Source organism: Rhinatrema bivittatum, chromosome 6 (assembly GCF_901001135.1).
Source record: "Rhinatrema bivittatum chromosome 6, aRhiBiv1.1, whole genome shotgun sequence".
NCBI lineage: Eukaryota > Metazoa > Chordata > Amphibia > Gymnophiona > Rhinatrematidae > Rhinatrema > Rhinatrema bivittatum.
Genome location: NC_042620.1, coordinates 26,397,885 through 26,420,801, shown reverse-complemented (window position 1 = coordinate 26,420,801; position 22,917 = coordinate 26,397,885). Strand labels below are relative to the sequence as shown.

The window sequence follows — 22,917 nt, the reverse complement described above, 5'->3', positions numbered from 1 at the left end:
AGGTATCGTAGGGATCAAGTGGGGTTTGTAACCCTGATGGACCTGGCTGAGGCTCTAAAGGCATCGATGGAAACCGAGGTGGAATCGGTGCCGTAGGTGGAACCAGAAATGGCATCGATGGCTTCGGTGCTGTCGATGGAATCGGTGCCTGGCGTGGAATGGATGGAACCGAAGGATATATCGGTGGAGATATACCAGAAGGCACCGATGGAACCACCCCGGAAGGGGGAATCCGGAACGGTGTTTCTCCTGCCGATGAAAATCCAGTCGGAGACTGTGGTGTTGTCGATGGCACTGGAATCACCGATGGAAGGGCCGTCATGAGCGCCTCCATGCGGCTCAGTAGCGGTGCTAGCGCTTGTATCAACGGCTCGGTGGTCGGTTCCCTCCTCGGTGGCGAAGCCGGTGCCGGTGTCGGTGCCGGGGGCGGCACTGGAACCGGTGCCGGAGACGGTGCCGATGGAGGTTGCAATTTCTTCATCGCTTTCTCGATGGCCTCCTGGACCAGCCGGTCCAGTTCTGCCCGGAGACCAGGGGTAACCATACCCGGCTCGACGGGAGAGGGAGGCTGAGGCAGGGCCGGAGGGACCACCGTAGCCGGTGGGATCACGGCCCCCGCACCCCGGGAGGGTGAGGGTTTCCTCGATGCCTGCGAACGAGACGTGGAGGGTGTCCGGTCTGTTCGCGGCTTCTTTGTCGGTGGCTCGGCTTGAGCAGAGGTCGATGGCTGTGGATCCTCGACAGGCCGAGATTTGTGCCGTCGATAGCGGTGCTTTTCCTTCCGATCCCCTCGCCCATCCGGGGAAGGGACGGGAGTCGACGGCCGAGAAGCGATCGATGGCGGACGGTCACCGGAGGGTTGACGATGATGGTACAACTTCGACGGTGCCGGTTCCGATGACGTCGATGCTATCGATGGCGTTGGGGTGGGTGCATGGAAGAGGAGCCCCATCTTCTCCATCCTGGCTTTGCGACCCTTGGGTGTTATTAAGGCACATTTGGTGCAAGTCAGGACATCATGCTCACTACCCAAACACATCACACAAACCCTGTGGGGGTCTGTGATGGACATAGTCCGGGTACAATCCGGACAACGGCGGAACCCCGTTGCCATGGCCTGAAGCCAAAATTTAGGCTGGGGATCGGTAAGTGCCAACAGGCCTCAAGGGCCAAATTCGACGGTAGTCGATGGAAAAAAGGCAAAAACTTACCGGGTTCCGTAAGATGACTAAAAATTTGTCGAAGGGAGACCCCTGAGGGGCAAATTTTCTTAGGAAATTAACTTCCAAATTCCTGTCAGGAACGTGGTTAGAGAGCTCCTTTCACCGCGTGGCAACTGCTGCGCGGAAAAAAGAAGACTGAAGGGAGACCCCTGCTGGCTGCAGGGTCAGTGCCTTGCTGGGCATGCCCAGTAGGGGCCAGTCAAAGTTCTGTTTAAACTTTGACAGAAGTTTTCCGTGGTGGGCTCCATCCTCGATGTCACCCATTTGTGAGGACAACCATCCTGCTTGTCCTGTGAGAAATTTATTTCCAAGTTTTTTTTTTCCTGTTCCTTGTAAGACATTTACTTGTCACTGTTCAAAATGTAAACCGAATTGATCAGTAATTCTGTTACTGGAAAGTCGGTATAGAAAAGATCTAAATAAAATAAAAATAAATAAAATAAAGATGTACATGCAAACAATATGCATATAGCTGAGTGCACCTTATTACACTGGGACCATAGCTATCTCTTCAAGGCACAGAGCATGATAAATAGCATTTTTCATGCTGTGGTTAGAATGTAGGCCTTTCAGCCAGGTACAGACTACCACACAATATTTCAAAAAGCAACTGTAGCCATCATGCACGGTAGTTTAGCAGAAATACACAGGAAAAAGCAGAGAGGATATAAACCATCTAGTGAACATACGAAATGATAATGACAAAATACAAACTTAGGGGTATATTTACTAAGCTGTGATGAGGGTATAACGCCAAAAAATACTGTTTATCAGAGACAAAATCTGGTTGGTGCCATTTTGGAAAATGGCGTTTATTGGCCTGGAACCTAAGGGGCACTCCGGGCCTCACTAGATACCAGGGATGCCCACTAGACCACTAGGGACATAATGTAAGGTTATGGGGGGATCAGAATGGGAGGGGTTTGGAACAGAGGTGGTTACTTTGATTCAAGAGGAGGGAATTAAGAAGGGGGGTAGAGTTGTCACACAATTTATAAAACAAATTTAAAAAAAATGTTTTTCCTTTGGGCCACCCTCTACAGGTGGTGGGGAACTTTACATGCATAGGAGGAGAGTGTTTTGGGTTGCTGGTAGCCCTTTAAGAAGAAGGCAGCCCCATGCAAAGAGGGCCATGATTACGCATTTGTCCCTCCCCACCCTCCATGGTTTTTGGTCCCTCCCATGATAAAATATCACGGCTTGGCAAATAATTCCCTTAGATCAGGGGTAGCCAATTCTGGTCCTCAAGAGTCACAAACATGCCAGGTTTTCAAGATAGCCACACTGAATATGCATGAGATAGATTTACATATAATGGAGGCAGTGCATGCAAAACCAACTCATTCATATTCATTGTAGATAACCTGAAAACCAGACCTGCTTGTGGCTCTCATGGAGTTGGCCATCCCTGCCTTAGATTGTAAACCATCTGGGGATAATGTACAGCACCTGAATGTAATCTGCTTTGAAGTGTCCCAAAATGCAGAATATAAATAAATCTATCTATATCTATATAAACACACACACACAGGAGTGCACAAGGAAACTGCACTGAATTAAGGGGTTGAAGTAAATGCTAACAAATATTTCACGGCCAGTCATGAAGCCGTGAAAACCAAAACCATCACATAAAAGCACAGTTCCAAACCAATATAACTGGAATATTCCACAAATATTCCACTGCTAGTCCAGGACTCAAATCTACCACTGAATCTCAACATTCAAGTTTAACAGGTGCATTAATGGATTAGAGATTTGGACTACCAATGGGATACCAGAGGTATGATTTTGGAATTATTCACAAATGTAGGTACAACTGAAGGCAGGGTGCTAAGTTTCAGTAAGATTTTGGACTGCATATAACCATACACTGGCATGTTTCTTTTTTCTGGCTATATTGAAATATATATACATATATATTTGATCAATGCTATTATCATATTGTAGAATGCTGAGATCTTGTTTTGGACTGGTGGATTATAAATGGTGTCACAATTACCACCAATAACCAACTATGATGAGGGGACTAATAATCATGCTTAATAAGATATTTCTTTTAAGATGCTTACCTGGCAAATACCCTGTCTTTATTTGCTTTTTCTTTGCCATATTGTACAGACTGGACCTCTGTCCTCCCACTGGAAGAAAAAACATTTTAGGATTAATATTAAAATTCTAAAAGGAGTTAAGAGCTTTCTCCAAAAATTATTCCACATACTTTTTTCTTGCACTAAGAATGTGCTTTCTTGTCATCTAACAGTCACCACTAGTGCAGGAAACAATGTAAATAAAACGTGGTTGCTTCCTTTAGATTTACTTAAAGTTCTTATAACGGTGTACCTCATAAAAAAAAAAACAACCTAATAATCAAGAGTATACAGTTAGAGGAATCAGTGACAGGAAGATAAAATGGTGGCGGGGGTGTCAATTTTCAGTGTGTTCATCTGGCTAAGTCCAAGACTTAGCCAGACAAACACCATGATTTTTTTTTTTTTTTGTAATATTTAGTTTTTATTGGCAGCAAGAGCAACAGCATAAAACATGCTTCAAATACAGTATCACAATAAATAGTCTATATGTGCGAGCGAATACATCAAACGCAGAGTAGATGCAATAATGCTAACAGGTTTTGTCAAAGTAATCCTCAACCCCCACCCCAGGCGAAGCGATACTGAATGTACAACCAAGGAAGGTGAGCTAGGTATGCACATACTCCAAGAAGTTAAATATCAACAACCCCGAAGGAGACAAAAAGATAAAGAAAAAGTAAACAGTAAATAAATATGGTGACTCAAGAAGAAGCTACTATGATTGGAGCTGCTGATACCACTGAATTAAAGGTTCCCAGATCCACACATGAAAAGCCAAGGAGTATCTAACAGCTCTTAGATAAGTCCAATGGTGAATATTACAAAGCCAGTGGAAGTCGGGGCAGCTTCCTTCTTCCAGTGGACTGTGATTTCCTGCTGGGCCCAACAGAGCACATGATTTACTAAAGACCTCTCAGCAGAAGGCCAGGCTGGTAGATATTGTGAGAGAAGATAAATTTCAGAAACAAAGGGGATCTTTACAGCAACCAGCTAAAAAAGGACTGAAGCAATCTACCTCCAGAAAGGAAGGAGCTTAGAGCAGGGTCAACCAGATATGATAAAATGATCCCACATAGTCTCCAACATTGATCAGTATAATAGGGATAAATCTTACATAACTTAAGTGGAGTAAGGTACCATCTGAAGAAAAGTTTATAATTAGCCTCCATAATCTTGGCAGAAATAGAGCTTTTTGGTATGGCAATACAGCAGGCCTCTCACTGTTTCGCTGACTATGCCCCCAGTCAGTTTCCCAACCCAACATATGTTTAAAGGAAGGAAAGTGCTTAGGAAACAGCAGAGCATACAGCTTAGAAATCAAACCTTAATGGCAGAGTGCTGAAAACACAAATCTTCAAAGTCAGATAAGGCTCGGGCTACCTGACGCCTAATAAGTGGACTAGAAAAGCAATGTGACAATTGAAGAAAACGATAATATTCAGAATCAGGTAAACCATATTGCAATTGCATTTCTTCAAATAACATTTTAAAATCAAACAATTGGCTACAGCACCACACCCCCCTCTGGCTAAAAGTACCCATAGATCCAGATAGACAGCGTATCCCCTTATATAAAGATCCAAAAGTAACGGGGCAGAAAGAGCTCATAACCCAACAACATTGTTTTCCAATGACGCCAGATCATCAAGGTCAGCTTAGTGAAGGGATTAGACACCACATAAGTACCTCCCTTTCTCTGGCAATCCCCAGATCCTATTACATAATGAGCCCCTGGCCAGACTAGCCTGCTCCCTCTATAGACCCATTGTTTAATAACAGACCTTGAGGACCATTCATAAACAGCTCTCAATTGTGCAGCAGCATATTTCTTCTCAAAATTAGGTACAACCAATCCACCCTTAAGTTTAGATAAAAATAACACACTTTTAGCTGCCCTGGGTGGCTGCCTCCTCCAAATGTAATGAAAAACTTGTCTGGAGTGATTTCAAGACTAAGCAGTACTTCAATAGGGAGTGTCTGAAAAAGATAAAGCCATCTGGAAAAGACTGTCATTTTGACAGCAATTCTGTCCATCCTAGAAAAATTATAAAGAGCCCATATGTCCAAATCTCTGGAAGTTTTCTCCAATAGGAGAAGGTAATTCATAGTAAATAATTGTCTCCAATCCCTCCCAATTAAATGCCCAAATAATGAATACTGTGGCTTGCCCACTTAAAAGAAAAGTACCCTTTAAGCCTATTTATGGGAGGTTCAGACACAGAGACATTCAATAATTTTGACTTACTCATTTTATTTATTTATTTATTGTTTTTGTTATACCGAGTTTCATGATAGGCATCACATCAACCCCGATTTACAAATAACAAGGAGTGTTTACTTTAAAGCCAGAGACTTTGCTAAACCTATCCAACTCTTAACTAACACAGGCAATGACAATTGCGGATTAGCAATAGAGAATAGGATATCATCCACAAATAAAGAAATCTTAAATTGGGCATGGCCTACAGAAATTCCGTTGATATCCCTATTTTGCTGAATCATCCCCAAATGCTCCATAACCAAAGCAAATAATAAAGATGCTAACGTGCAGCCTTGTCTTGTACCCCCCCTACTCAGCTTGAATATATCTGACTAGGAGTCATTGACCTTTATAAAGGCCCATGGAGTGGTGTACATAACCTTCAGCCAAGACCTGAAATTATGCCCCAGCCCTATCTTCTGCAAAACTTTAAACAAACGCCCAATGAACACGGTCAAAAGCCTTCTCCAAATCTATAGCTAATAACACTGCTGGATCTTCTCTTCTCTAGCATGCCAAGTCAAGTTTACAATTTTATGAATATTATCCGCAGCTTGTCTGACTGGTATAAAGCCAGATTGATCCACATGTACCAGTTCTGGCAACACAATAATCAATCTACCAGCTAAAATTTAACAGATGCGTTAAACGGTTAAAACTTTACTTCCCTTTTGAATCATCCCACTCATAGATTAGGAAATACCCTAGATCAAATTTACTACAATCAATCCATTATTGATTTCACTTCAGATGTTACTCCTGTACCATGGTCCGATTATCTAATAAAAGCAACAGGAAAAATTAAAATTCTGAATAATAATAATACCAATTATCCTCAACAAGACTCCACAATATTACGTCGAAAGAAGATAAATACTGAAACTTTCCTTGATGCACTGATACCAATAATTAATCAGAATCCACATTCTGATGTGGCAGAAATGTTAGCTTTTTGGAACAAATCCATAACAAAAACACTAGATCGAATAGCACCACTAAAACCTCGGAAAACCACTACAAAAAAAATTGCCACGTGGTATAATGATTCATTAAAAATATCTAAACGAAAACTTCGCAATTTAGAACGAAGATGAAGAAAAAACCCTCTTACAGTACGTAAACAAGAATATTATACATACCTGCAAAAATACAAGAAGGAAATAATAAAGACCAAAAAAGCTTTCTATACTGCAAAAATAAAGAATGCATATGGCAACCCTAGATTATCCTCAATTGTAAAAGACTTGACTACAATACAAAACACATCTTCTTCTATTACATCCAATGATCCCTGCAATAAAATTGCCTCATTCTTTAGAAAAAAAAAAGAAGATCTCAACAGATTTTGACTCACTACCAATTCAGAAAAACATCTTACCTCAAATGGACTGTATATTTTCAGAATTTTCTTCAATTAATGACAAAACTATTAACAACATATTATCAAAATCAAAACCATCAAATAGTCCTTTTAACCCATGTTCTGGTTTCCTACTCAGAGATATGAAAGATCATGTAGCTCCTGCTATCAAATTTAGTAAATGCCTCTTTATCACAAGGCAATTTCCCAGATTCACTAAAACATACATCCATTCTACCTATCCCGAAAAATAAAAATCATGATTTCTCAGACTTAACTAATTATCGACCGATTGCCTCACTACCGTCCATTGCAAAAATCATAGAATCTGTAGTACTACACCAAGTATCTGAATACGTTGAAGAAAATAACATTTTACACAATAACCAACATGGTTTTAAGAAAGGGTCATAGTACAGAATCCCTACTTATTTCATCATTTGACACTACCATCAGAAGCTTCGATTCTAATACCAACTACATATTAGTACTACTTGACATCTCCGCAGCGTTTGATACGCTAAATCATGATATTACTTTCCAACTTATTTCAGATTGGCGTTACAGGTTTAGCATTACAATGGTTCTCCTCATTCATAACAAATCGACAAAGAATCATGATGGGTAATTATCATTCTGACTGGTACTCCACTATGACAGGTGTACCACAAGGCTCTGCACTTTCAGCTCTTCTATTCAATCTATATCTATTGCCTCTATGCCGTCTTCTCGCTGGTCTAGATATAAATTTCAAAATATATGCAGACGATATACAGTTCACAGTTCCTTACACTGACTCTTGGACCAAAACGTTTTCCTTATTGCAACTATATCTCTCTACAATAAAAACATGGCTCTCTCACAACAGGTTGAAATTAAATACAACCAAAACAGAGCTAATTTACCTCCCAACTGTACCAGGCTCAATTCACCAGCCACCATCAACCTTCACACTCGAGAATCAAATCACCACAATAAAATCTCATGCAAAAAACTTGGGAGTAATCATTGACTCCAGACTTGCAATGACTGATAACATATCTGAAATTGTAAAAAAAAATCCTTTTTCAAAATTTACATGTTAAAAAAACTCAAGCCATTACTTCTACTAAATCACTTTCATCTAATTACTCAAGCATTAATTCTGTCCTCATTGCAATTCATTATACCTTGGTTTACCTCAATCAACTATACAACCATTACAATTGGTACAAAACGCAACTGCTCGTATGTTGTGTAATGTATCCTGCAGAGAACATATCACATCTACTTTACAATACCTACATTGGCTCCCAATATCATTTCGCTTAATTTACAAAATATTGTCCACAATACATAATCTAATATATAATACAAATTCCATCTGGTTATGTTCCCTATTAAGAATTTACAGCCCATCCAGACAACTCCGCTCTCTTGATAAATGCATTCTAGAAATTCCCTCAATAAGATCCGTCAGTTTATCTCTAACACGAAAACGTGCATTTTCTGTAGCTGGACCAATATTGTGGAACTCTCTTCCAGACCATATCCGACTAATGTCTAACCGTAGAGAATTTAAGAAATTACTAAAAACTCATCTTTTTACACGTGCATTTAACCTACACTAAGACCTTTACACAATGCACCATATTTCTGTTAATGTATATTAAGTATTTTATTGTAATTTATTTTAATTACTGTATGTAATTTGTGTATTTTCATTTTATGTATGTTTTAATTTGTAAACAGCCTAGATGGATAGATCCCTATTCCATTGTGTGGTATATAAAACTTTTAAATAAATAAATAAAATGTTTGCCAAAATCTTCAAATCTAAATTTAATAACGAGATCAGTCAATAGGAGCCACATAAAGAACTATCCTTACCCGGCTTAGATACAATTGTGACCCCCGCCAAACCCATAGAAGTAGGCAAAACTGGGTTGGTCAATAGTGCGTTATAGAGACGCTGGAGGTGAGGAATCAGCAAGTCTCGAAAAAAAAAAAAAAAAAAAGGCCCTGTGAAACTATGTAAGTCTGGAGCAATGTTAAGTTTAAGGGAAGATATGACGGTAAATATTTCCTCCTGTGAAATCTCCCCATCCAACTTTTGTGAGCTCAAGTGAACTCCCTCCAAATATTCAGCAATATCAGCATCTAAAATAGAGCTTTCACAAGTATAGATTTCCTTATAGAACTGAGCGAATCTGTCCCTTATACTGACATCTGAGACACTTACTCTCTGCCCAACGTTTATCTTCAAAATTTGGCTATGGGAAATTTGCCTTTTTAAGTGCCAGGCAAATAATGTACCAGGCTTATTGCCTTCCTCAAAGTATGTCCAACAAGACCCATCTAACCGGAATTGAATTTCCCCATATAGAAGAGCATTCAGCTTCTTCCTTTTCCTGTCTAATTCCCTGAGAGTTTTATTAACCCCAAATAATTTATGTTGCTGTTCTAACTGTTGGATAAACAATAATACATCTGATTTTTCTTTTTGTTTGCTTCTTTGTAACCGCAGCTCTAGAAATCAATTTGCTATGAAGAACAGCCTTAAAACAATCCCAGAGAGCTTGATTGATACCTTCCCTGAATCATTAAAGCGAAAATATTCTCTAATATCCTCCTAGGTTCCTTCACATATCTGCTTATCAGACAGTAGAGAGTCATTTAACCTCTAATATTTTCATCCTCTGTCTTCCTGCTGCAAACAGAAAGAGCCAAAGACAGGTGCATGGTCCAACCATGTGATCGGGCCTATACTCAGAGATACACCCCTGAAACCAGAATTTACTACCTAACAGCATATCTATCCTAGAATAAGACCCATGTACCCTCGAATAAAAAGAATAATCTTTTACTGAGGGGTCAACACCTGCCAAATATCTTGCATACCCCATGATTCTTTGAAGAATTTTAATCTAGATCTATATGATTTTAACCCATCCTTAGGTAGGGGTGATTATCCATGTTGGGATTAAAAGAAAGATTAAAAACTCCTTCCACCAATACAGGGCCTTGTAATATATCACTCAAATTATGTTCAAGGCACATAAAAGATTACCCCTGATTAACATTAGGTGCATATACATTTATTAAAGTCACTAATACAATATCTAGCCTAACTTTTAGAGCTATATATCATCCTTCCCTATCTTTCCTGCTGTCCAGGACTTGTCGGCAAATCCTTAGAAAACATAATACCCACACCTCCCTTTTTCTGATTCACAGAATTAGACGCTAAAATAATCTGTGGAAAAAATCTATTTAAGTAGATGTTCATCTTTCCTAACAAAATGCGTTTCTTGTAAGAAAAAAAAAATGGAGGCACACTTAGCTCGAGTCTCCTCAAAAAAGGTTTCCTCTTCCGAGGAAGATTAAGACCTTTCACATTTAAAGATCCAAATTGTATCATCAACCTTTAAGGGACAAAAATGACCAGAATAGCCAATAAGCCCGATCGACCTCCCTATCTATGATATACCAAAAACACTCCAAGCTCACCCTACTCCCACCCCACCGACTCCCCTACCCACAAAACCACCTTAAACACAGAACCGTGTGATAGTAAATTCATCACACTAACCAAGAGGAATAACACCACCTTAGATGCATAATATATCATAACTGCAAATAGTGGCTGTGCTGACAAATCTGCAGAGTGCAAAACAAAGGAAAAAAGGGAAAAAGAGTAAGAGCAAATAAGCACACACTGCCAAAGTCTGAAACAAAGTAAGAGTAAGAACCGTAACTCAACAGTCAAAGTTCCGGGAAACATATCTTCCAACCGAAGGGAAGAGAATAGAAAGCAGACATCCTGTAAAGGCATACAGCACAAGTCAAGTTCTAGAATCCTGAGCTATCACTGTTGGAATTCTTCCTCAATCGCTTGCCTCCTTTGCCTATTCTTTGCCAACGGGTAGCTTCCTGCTCGGATCAGGCCGGTCATCCACCTTAGTATCCTTGATTTCAATGCCTTTCTGCTGCATAAGAGCCTCCACTGACTCTGGCATATGAGCTATCAGGGATTGGCCACTAATGGTAAAAGAAATACCAAAGGGGTAGAGCACTTGTATCTGATTTACCGGCCCCCCAAGGAGTCAGTAATATGTTTCATAGCCCTGCATCATAGAGTTATGGCAGATATATCATTAAATATCTGAAATTTCATCCCTTTCCAGGAAATATTCCCCAGACCTCTTGCTTTTTGCATGATTTTATCTTTCACAGGGAAATCATGTAGGCAGGCTATATCATGGGGTTTATTACTGATCGCTCTCCCTAAAGACCCATGGGCCCGATCGATTTTCACTTCCATAGCAAGAGAATCAGCAGAGTCAAATCTCAAAATTTCCTTACATATATCCTGGACAAGCATAATGTAATCTGTGAAGCCTCTTCTTCAGTGAAGAACTGAGAGGAGAGGATCACCTTGCTGGTGGCTGAAAGGAATCAGTAAGTTTTTGCTTGGGACATTGTCTTTTTCAAAAGTATTGGGGCAAAGTTAACTATTTGGGAATATTATTTAGTGTGTTTGTGCTTTTAATAGTCAGTAAAGCAGTAATAAACAAGTTAGACTGTTTGTATTTTTAAATGGTCAGTCAGTAAAGGCAGCTAGTTAGCCAGTAGTTAGTGTGTTTATTTTTAAAAGTCTGTAAGGCAACTAGTAAGCAGAACTGAGTGTATGTATTTAAAAAAAAAATGTAGCCAGAAGCTAGAAATAAGCTAGGAGCAGTGTATACCTAAGTAAAAAGGTTGAAATGTTCAGTTCAGTTCAGTTACTCACCTTGGAAAGGTGTTGAGGTAGTGTGATTTGGTTTGATTAGGTACCAACATTTGATAATCAAGAGAACAGTGAGTCACTCTGGCTGACTAACTGAAGTTAGACTGTTTGGATTTCCCAACCCTCCCACCTCTCGCTCATCCTTTAATTTATAGGCAGGTGCTACTTTCACAAAAAAACAAAACAAAAAAAAACAAAAAAACAAACAACTTTGAGAGTTTGATCAGACCCTTGTAGGCCACTACCAGACATACAGTGAATTCACTAATACATTTAAAGGACGTTAATTAGACACATTCTTACTCCCATAGCAACCTAAAACCAAACTAGGAACTGAACAAAACTGAGATGAAGGCAGCAGCCCAGCAGCAAGAGGGGGGCTTCCCAGTCTTTTGCATCGAGTGTCGCATGTATGATTTTTTACCCGCTGGTGAGAAGTTCTACATGTGCATGCGATGCAAAGAGCTCCTGGCTCTCAGAGAACGAGTCTGATCTGTGGAGGCTAAAGTGGCAGACCTGGAGGAGCTGAGGCAAACAGAGAGGTATATAGATGAGACCTTCAGGGACATAGTAGCCAAGTCCCAACTTCAGACTGGCAGCCCTGGTGCTGCCTTGGAGGAAGAAGGTCTCATGATTGGAGAGCATCAACCAGGTGTAGCAGGAAAGGATCCTGTAGCAAGGACCTGCTCTCCAAGTGGTACATTGTCCTTTCGCACCGAGGATATCTCCCCAAGGCCTACTGCCCAGGAGGGAAGGGTTAGGTCGGCCGTCATAGTTGGTGATTCGATTATTAGGCATGTAGACAGCTGGGTGGCTGGTGGGCGTGAGGATCGCCTGGTAACACGCCTACCTGGTGCGAAGGTGGCGGACCTCACCCATCACCTAGATAGGATTTTAGACAGTGCTGGGGAGAAGCCGGCTGTTGTGGTACAAGTGGGCACCAATGACATAGGAAAATTTGGGAGGGAGGTTCTGGAAGCCAAATTTAGGCTCTTAGGTAGAAAGCTTAAATCCAGAACCTCCAGGGTAGCATTCTCTGAAATGCTCCCTGTTCCATGCGCAGGTCAGCAGAGGCAGGCAGAGCTCCGGAGTCTCAATGCATGGATGAGACAATGGTGCAAGGAAGAGGGATTTAGTTATGTTAGGAACTGGGAAACCTTTTGGGGAAGGGTGAGTCTCTTCCGAAAGGATGGGCTCCACCTTAACCAGAGTGGAACCAGACTGCTGGCGATAACCTTTAAAAAGGAGATAGAGCAGCTTTTAAACTAGAACAAAGGGGAAAGCAGACAGTTGCTCAGCAGCGCATGGTTCGGAGAGAGGTATCTTCAAAGGATACTATTGAATCATTAGAATTAGGGCATCCAAACAGTAAGGTTCCAATAATAAGAAAAGTAGTCCAAGTGCTGTAACTAAAAACTCATCTGAGCTAAAAAAAATTCTAACTTATCCCTATCAATTAAAAAGCAGAATGAAAATACAAACAAAAAACAAACTTTGAAATGTTTGTATGTTAATGCCAGAAGTCTAAGAAGTAAGACAGGAGAATTAGAATGTATAGCAGTGAATGATAATCCAAACACCAATCACCTCTTCATTATTTTTTTCATATAATCAATTCACAATGTATCTCACCACTAAGGGTAGTACGTTTTATGCAATTATTTCAATCGCTCCGGAGTCCTCAAAACTCCAAAAGTCAATGTTTTTTTAACAAGAAAAAATTTTTTATATGGAGAGGGGACAGGTTTCATATATTAGAGTCATAAATCCCCATCGTGTGAACTCTCTGTGTGTATAATCAGCAACCCTCCTCCTCCATCCAATTATTCGTTATCTGTAATATGCACCAAAAAGTGAACTAACCATATAGTGTCAACTTTTTTTTTTCCTTTTTTGTTGTAATTTTATATATATTTCTTTAAAAAAGCATGCTTGAAATACAATACTGAAAATACTTAATGTCCCGACTTATCTTGAGTGTAACTAGGATAACCCAACGCAGCCGCGTTTCAGGTCAGAGACAAGACCTTTCTTCAGGGGATGTTTCCTTGTAAAATTATCTGCCGATGTATAGAAATTACTCCAAATAGTCAGTCCAAATAGCTTCGGTTTCTTTAGAGCGAAGCAAAAGCTCTGTCGCCATTCAAAGCTGATCAGTGAATGATGACAGACTTAATTGGCATCTCAGCGACATGGTAGAAGGAGGACAACCAATGGGACAGTGCTATACTAGGGTACAAATTATATCGCAATGACAGAGAGGAGCACCCGGGAGGCGGTGTGGCGCTCCAGGATGGCATATTTTGCATTTAGTCTCATGCAGGATAAACATCCTGCATGAGACTAAATGCAAAATTGAATCTTTATGGGTAGAAATCCCTTGTGTGTCGGGGAAGACTATAGTGATAGGAGCATACCACCGTCCACCTGGTCAAGATAGTGAGATGGACAGTGAAATGCTAAGAGAAATTAGGGAAGCTAACCAAATTGGTAGTGCGGTAATAATGGGAAACTTCAATTACCCCAATACTGACTGGGTAAATGTATCATCGGGACACGCTAGAGAGATAACGTTCCGGGATGGAATAAATGATAGCTTTATGGAGCAATTGGTTCAGGAACCGACGAGAGAGGGAGCAATTTTAGATCTAATTCTCAGTGGAGCACAGGATTTGGTGAGAGAGGTAACGGTGGTGGGGCCCGCTTGGCAATAGTGATCATAATATGATCAAATTTAAATTAATGTCTGGAAGAGGAACTGTATGCAAATCCACGGCTCTCGAGCTAAACTTTCAAAAGGGAAACTTTGATAAAATGAGAAAAATTGTTAGAAAAAAACTGAAAGGAGCAGCTACAAAAGTAAAAAGTGTGCAAGAGGCGTGGTCATTGTTAAAAAAATACCATTCTAGAAGCACAGTCCAGATGTATTCCACACATTAAGGAAGGTGGAAAAAAAGGCAAAACGATTACCGGCAAGGTTAAAAGGGGAGGTGAAAGAAGATATTTTAGCCAAAAGATCTTCATTCAAAAATTGGAAGAAGGATCCAACAGAAGAAAATAGGATAATGCATAAATGTAAGACATTGATAAGACAGGCTAAGAGAGAATTTGAAAAGAAGTTGGCCGTAGAGGCAATAACTCACAGTAAAACCTTTTTTAAATATATCCGAAGCAGAAAGCCTGTGAGGGAATCAGTTGGACCGTTAGATGAACGAGGGGTTAAAGGGGCACTTAGAGAAGATAAGGCCATCGCGGAAAGATTAAATGATTTCTTTGCTTCGGTGTTTACTGAAGAGGATGTTGGGGAGGTACCCGTAATGGAGAAGGTTTTCATGGGTAATGATTCAGATGGACTGAATCAAATCACGGTGAACCTAGAAGATGTGGTAGGCCTGATTGACAAACTGAAGAGTAGTAAATCACCTGGACTGGATGGTATACACCCCAGAGTTCTGAAGGAACTAAAAAATGAAATTTCAGACCTATTAGTAAAAATTTGTAACCTATCATTAAAATCATCCATTGTACTTGAAGACTGGAGGATAGCTATGTAACCCCAATATTTTAAAAGGGCTCCAGGGGCGATCCAGGAAACTACAGACCGGTTAGCCTGACTTCAGTGCCAGGAAAAATAGTGGAAAGTGTTCTAAACATCAAAATCACAGAACGTATAGAAAGACATGGTTTAATTGAACAAAGTCAGCATGGATTTACCCAAGGCAAGTCTTGCCTCTCAGATCTGCTTCACTTTTTTGAAGGAGTTAATAAACATGTGGATAAAGGTGAACTGGTAGATGTAGTGTACTTGGATTTTCAGAAGGCATTTGACAAAGTTCCTTATGAGAGGCTTCTAGGAAAAGTAAAAAGTCATGGGATAGGTGGCGATGTACTTTCGTGGATTGCAAACTGGCTAAAAGACAGGAAACAGAGAGTAGGATTAAATGGACAATTTTCTCAATGGAAGGGAGTGGGCAGCGGAGTGCCTCAGGGATCTGTATTGGGACCCTTACTTTTCAATATATTTATAAATGATCTGGAAATAAATACAATAAGCGATATAATCAAATTTGCAGATGATAAAACAATTGTTCAGAGTAGTTAAATCACAATAATAGGATTAGTGCATCCAAAACATGGGTACAAACCTGTTCGTAGCTAATAGTGCTCATCACATATAAATGCCATGTTGATGAGGCTATTAGCTAGTACCCCTGATGTAAAAAAACATTGTGTGCCCAATGAGCATGTTTTAACCCTCAAAAATTAACACCATTCCCAGAACTGGTGTTAAGTCTTGAGACGTCCCAAGCCATCAACAGAAAACCAAAAATACTGCTTTTCCTATGGTTCCTCCAACTTAATGTCATGATACTAAATCGGAGGAACCACAGAGAGCAGAAACATGGGGAAAAAAAAAGTCTCAACGGCTATCAGGTTAGGAAAATGGATGCTCAATTTACCAGTGTCCATTTCCCTAATCCATGGCTGTGTGCGGGTTCAGAAAATGGACACTCGTTAATAGAGTCCATGTTCCTAATCCATGGCTGTATGCACAGCCACGTCTCCTGGGCACCTGATGCGAAGGATGCAGTAGGGATACACGATTTCACCAGCGTGTCCTTTTAATGCAGATGTTCCCTTGCATTTTGCATCACGCGCCCAGAAGAGGTGGATGGGCACGCATTAGGGAAACGGGTGCCCAGTTTGGATGACTGTTTTTAGCGTGACCATACTGCATCGACCTATATGAAGGTGGCCTCTTGAATGTCAGGAGACAGTAGCTTGTTACAAAGGGAATGTGCAAGTAAAGAAAAGACAAAAAATGGGACCTAGCCAACTGTGTGTGGGGTATACAAAGAAGCAAGCAAGATTTAAGATTGAAGAGAACGTTATGGGACATAATGGAGAATGGGGGGCAAAGAGAAAGTGGAGAGTCAGAATATAATTAGAAGAACAAAAACTGGAAACTCTCAAACAAAAAAAAAAAAAAAAAAGAGACATATCTAGGAGTATCATCTCAGATGACCTCAAGATAACCAGTCAATGTAATCTAGCAACTGGAAAAGTGAACAGCATGCTAGGTTTGCTAAGTAAACGTATATCAGCAGGAAAAAAAGGAGGCAATATTGTCTTTATATAGGTCACTAGTGAGACCCCACCTTGAATACGGTGCATAGTTCTGGAGGCCATACCTTCAAAAGGACATTGAGAGGATGGATACAGTTCAAGAAAAGACTACTAAAATGATACAAGGCATGCAACACAAATCCTATAGAGTTGCTTAAGACAGTAAAAATGTATTCACTGAAGAATAGAAGGGAAAGGCAAAGTATGATACAACATTTGGGTATTTGACAGACTTTGACAAAGTACATGAAGCTAAAGGGGGTCATGATATAAAACTGCAAGAAGGAAAGGTCAGTAGAAAGCAAAAAAAATAATACTTCTTTACTAAGAAGGTGTTACAGCCTACCAGTACAGGTAGTGACAGGAAGAACCGTGAAAGAATTCAAGCATGCTTGGGACAGATATAGAGCACAGTGGTAGGAACAATGTTAGGAGGTTGCTGTATTATAAATATGGCGCCACCCTTCATGCCCTCAAGAGTAGTGGAAATGAGAGATGTGAAAAGGAGCAATCAAGGAACAGATAAAGAGAGCACAAACTAGTGACACTACAGGCCAAGAGCAAGCGGGCTACAACTCCCCAGAAACCAATGTGGTCAATATTAACAGATTGGTGGTGCCTAGGAATTGCCCAGTGATGCCACAGATGGATGGATAGATGTTAGGGAAATATACCTACTAGTTCTGGTAGCTGTTACATTACAAAGCTTGGTGAAAAGACATGGGAGATGGGAAAACCTAGGTGTTGAATTAAATATGGAAATGTGTGCTCATTATTCAGGATATTAGAATACCAAAAAGGAAGACAACAAAAACTGACCTAGATATTCTATAAGCAATCAAGCTTCTAAGATTGGTGATTGGCAGTTGGGCTACATCCTTAATATTGTAAACCAGTGGGTACACTGGATGGGCCAATTGATCCTTATCCACCATCATCTATTATGTTACTTTGATACATTTAGCTGTAGGTACCAGAAGTTTGATTTTGGCATGAAATTTGATTGGAAGCAGTGTATATTCCTGCTTCCAATCTGCCTAGCACCAAGTCACGATATAGGTGGAATATAAATACTTCTAAATAAATTAATTTAGGATTTCATGAAACATATAAAAAAGGGAGCCAAGAGAACTTCATTTATTTATGTATTTATTTAGCTCACACCTTTTCATTGGCAGCTCAAGGCAAGGTGTTGTAGGCATTTTTGTCTCCAGAAGGCTTACAATTCAAGAGGGGCTTTATTAAGCTGTGCTATTTTATCACGTAAGGAGTAAGATACTGCGGGGCGGGGACTGTGGTTCCGTCATATTTTGCACCTCCCTTATATCAACACATTCTATATTATCATGAAAAAATTCAGCGAGAAAAAAAGAATGCAGCAGAGGCCGCAAGAAAGTCCAACAGCAGCCTGGTTTGCATGGAGCAGCCATTGTTTTAAAAGGCCAAGTGGCCTGAAACCCTCCCAACTCCCAAATGTGTCAAAATATCCCCCTGGGGTCTAGTGAGACCCTCACCCATTCTGTTGTACAGACCCAAAAAGAGAAATAAAAAATAGAATTAAACTCACACAGCAACATCCTGCTCCACCCCTCTCAAGCAAAGCCCCCTCCAGTAGCAGGATCCCACCAGTAACCCTCTCCCAATACGTTAGGGTCCTGGTGGGTCAAAGGTGACCCTCCCCTACTCCTTCCCTCTTACCTCAAAAATATACGCTGTTGGTCCAGCATCAGAGGGCCCTGACTTTTACAGTCTGGGAAACTGATAAGCACATGAGTAACCTGCATAGAGCAGCAGACCCTTGCACTGGTAGGGGCAAGTCTTGTGGGATGACCCCCACAAGACTTGCCAAAAGTTCCTGGTGGTCCAGCAGGGGTCCAGGAGCGACCTCCTACACGCGGGCCGTCGGCTGCCAGTATTCAAAATGCGCCGATAGCCTTTGCCCTCACTATGTCCAGGGGCTACCAGTGCCATTGGTCGGCCATCCATTGCTCCTACCATGTGACGGGGCCGACCAATGGCACTGGTAGCCCCCGTGACATAGTAAGGTCAAAGGCTATCGGCGCCATTTTGAATAACGGCAGCTGACGGCGTGAGTGCAGTAGATGGCTCCCGGACACCCCCACCCCACCACCAGGGAGTTCTGGTAAGTCTGGGGGGGGGGGGGGGGGGTCAGGATGGTGGGGGATGTTTAAATTTGCTCCTTTAGATGGCCGAATAATTCGGTGAAGATTCATTGTATTCGTGGGGAATCGCGATACGTTTCGCTTCCCCACGAATACAACGAATATGGCCCTATATGTTGTAGATTACCAATACGTTGCAAACGAATGCACACCCCTATCCTTTTCTGCTGTCATTTCTATGTAAAAACAAAACCCAAAAAGCTTCCCCACAGTGCACAATGGAAACACCTGCTATCTCCTTCACAGAACATGAGGAAGACATGCAGACACATAGGGGCAGATTTTAAAACCCCTGCGCGCGCCGGCGCGCCTATTTTGCATAGGCCGCCGGCGCGCGTAAAGCCCCGGGACGTGTGTAAGTCCCGGGGCTTTCGAAACGGGGAGGGAGGGGCGTGTCCGGGGGGCGTGCCGTGACATTTTGGGGGCGGGCCCGGGGGCGTGGTCGAGGCCTCCGGACCACGCCCCCGGGACTGGAGGACGGAGCGGGGCTGCCGGCGACAGGTGTAACTTTGCCGACAAAGGTAAGGGGGGGGGGGGGGGGGTTTAGATAGGGCCGGGGGGGGGGGTGGGTTAGGTAGGGGAAGGGAGGGGAAGGTGGGGGAAGGGCGAAGAAAAGTTCCCTCCGAGGCCGCTCCGATTGGAGCGGCCTCGGAGGGAACAGGCAGGCCGCGCTGGGCTCGGCGCGCGCAGGTTGCACAAATGTGCACTCCCTTGCGCGCGCCGACCCCGGATTTTATAAGATATGCGCGGCTACGCGCGTATCTTATAAAATTTGGTGTACTTTTGTTCGCGCCAGTGGCGCGAACAAAAGTACCGGCGCGCGTATTGTTTTAAAATCCGCCCCATAGTGCTTTATAATTTCATCTTTACAGTAGTAAAACAGTCATCTTTTTAACTATGAAAAAGTTAATCTTTTGTTTCTCTTTCTCCAGTAAACTCTTTGAAAGTCATGGGGTCCATATTCAGCTATTAGCTGTCTAGTAAAGTTAAGCAGATACAATTATGCTGCTAATTCAATCAGCATATTCAGCAGCGTGCCTGTGCCACTGAATACACCTGCCTATGTTTAGGGCTGCTCTTCAGCTGCGTTATAGTTATTTGGCTATGTTAGTCAGATGATGCAGAACATAAGAATATGCCATACTGGGTCAGACCAAGGGTCCATCAAGCCCAGCATCCTGTTTCCAACAGTGGCCAATCCAGGCCACTAGAACCTGGCAAGTACCCAAAAACTAAGTGTATTCCATGTTAGCCACTGCTATTACTAGCAACAGTATTTTCTAAGTCAACTTAATTAATAGCAGGTAATGGACTTCTCCTCCAAGAATGTATCCAATCTTTTTTTAAACACAGCTACACTAACTGCACTAACCACATCCTCTGGCAACAAATTCCAGAGTTTATTTGTGAGTTGAGTGAAAAAGAACTTTCTCCGATTAGTTTTAAAATGTGCTACTTGCTAACTTCATGGAATGTCGCCAAGTCTTTCTATTATCCGAAAGAGTAAATTACGGATTCACATTTACCTGTTCTAGACCTCTCATGATTTTAAACACCTCTATCATATTCCCCCTCAGCCGTCTCTTCTCCACGCTGAAAAGTCCTAACCTCTTTAGTCTTTCCTCATAGGGGAGCTGTTCCATTCCCTTTATCATTTTGGTTGCCCTTCTCTGTACCTTCTCTATTGTAACTATATCTTTTTTGAGATGTGGCGATCAGAATTGTACACAGTATTCAAGGTGCGGTCTCACCATGGTGAGATACAGAGGTATTATGACATTTTCTGTTTTATTCAGCAATCCCTTTCTAATAATTCCCAACATTGTTTGATTTTTTTGACTACCACAGCACACTCCAGATTTCGATGTGTTATCCACTATAACGCCTAGATCTCTTTCTTGGGTGGAGGCTCCTAATATGGAACCTAACATTGTGTAACTATAGCATGGGTTATTTTTCCCTATTTTTCCTTGCACTTATCCACATTAAATTTCATCTGCCATTTCAATGCCAATTTTCCAGTCTCACAAGGTCTTCCTGCAATTTATCACAATCTGCTTGTGATTTAACTACTCTGAACAATTTTGTATCATCTGCAAATTTGATTACCTCACTCGTCGTATTTCTTTCCAGATCATTTATAAATATATTGAAAAGTAAGGGTCCCAATACAGATCCCTGAGGCACTCCACTGCCCACTCCCTTCCACTGAGAAAAATGTCCATTTAATCCTACTCTCTGTTTCCTGTCTTTTAGCCAGTTTGCAATCCACAAAAGGACATCGCCACCTATCCCATGACTTTTTACTTTTCCTAGAAGCCTCTCATGAGGAACTTTGTCAAATGCCTTCTGAAAATCCAAATACACGACATCTACCGGTTCACTTTTATCTACATGTATATTAACTCCTTCAAAAAAGTGAAGCAGATTTGTGAGGCAAGACTTGCCTTGGGTAAAGCCATGCTGACTGTTCCATTAAACCATGTATTTCTATATGTTCTGTTATTTTGATATTTAGAACACTTTCCACTATTTTTCCTGGCACTGAAGTCAGGCTAACTGGTCTGTAGTTTCCCGGATCGCCCCTGGATAACTGACCCCAACTCAGAACTCCCCCATCCTGGGCTCAACAGTTAACTTTTAAGCCAGATAAAAAATTATCCAGCTCTCTAGCAAGCAGATGTGGTCTAGATATGACCATCTTCTGCTTAGAAAACTGTAAGTGTGACTTCTTGGGAAAATGGAAGGTACAATTTTATAGAAACATAGAAGTGACGGCAGAAGACGACCATACGGCCCATCCAGTCTGCCCAGCAACTTTCACAGTTATTTTTCTCATACTTATCTGTTACTCTGACCGCTGAGGTCAGGGCCCTTATTGGTAACTTTTTGGTTTTAATTTTCCTTCCACACCTGCTATTGATGTAGAGAGCAGTGCTGGAGCTGCATAAAAGTGAAGTATCAAGCCTAATTGGTTGGGGGTAGTAACCTCCGCAATAAGCAAGCTACTCCCACGCTTGTTTACCCAGCCTGTGCAATTTAGTCCTTGTTGGTTGTCTTAATATAAATCCTCTTTTCTTTATCTTCCCCTGCCGTCGAAGCAGTGAGCTGCGCTGTATATGTATTCAAAGTGAAGTATTGGTTCGGGGTAGTAACCGCAACAAGCAAGCTACTCCCACGCTTATTTGTTTACCCAAACTATGCAATTCAATTCTAGTTGGTAGTTGTCTGAATGTAAATCCTCTTATCTTCATTTCCCCCTGCCGTTGAAGCAGTGAGCTGCGCTGTATATGTATTCAAAGTGAAGTATCAGGTTTAATTGGTTGGAGGTAGTAACCGCCGTAACAAGCAAGCTACTCCCATGCTTATTTGTGAATGCAAATCCTTTGTCCCACATTTCCTCTTGCCGTTGAAGCATAGAGCAATGTTGGAGTCGCATTAACTGTGTGTATGTTCATTGAATAAGGGTATTAATCACCAGGAAGTAACAGTCATTCCCGCAAGCCACCCCATGCCTCTTCTCTTCATTCACATCCTCAAGACTTTATGGATCCACAGTGTTTATCCCACGCCCCTTTGAAATCCTTCACAGTTTTAGTCTTCACCACTTCCATCAGAAGGGCGTTCCAGGCATCCACCACCCTCTCCGTGAAGAAATACTTCCTGACATTGGCTCTGATTCTTCCTCCCTGGAGTTTTATTTATTTATTTATTTAACACTTTTTTTATACCGGCATTCGTAGGACACATCATGTCGATTTACAAGTAACTGATAAAGGAAAGGAAATTACAATGAACAGGGGAGGGGGTTAACTGGAAGATATACAAAAGTACAGGAGAAGAGATTCAGCAAGAAGAATTACAACTATTTGCATTCATATTAGGATTAGAAGTGCAAATGAACTA

At 41.4% G+C, this 22,917-nt stretch overlaps 1 protein-coding gene across 1 annotated transcript in view; it reads right to left on the bottom strand.

Annotated features, from left to right (window-relative positions):
• Positions 1–22,917, bottom strand: part of PTPN4 (protein tyrosine phosphatase non-receptor type 4) — a 685,809-nt gene that overhangs the window by 244,743 nt on the left and 418,149 nt on the right. Inside the window, exon 13 of the mRNA XM_029605153.1 lies at positions 3,293–3,361. Within this exon, the coding sequence (XP_029461013.1) occupies positions 3,293–3,361 (69 nt within the window). The remainder of the gene's footprint in view (positions 1–3,292; positions 3,362–22,917) is intronic.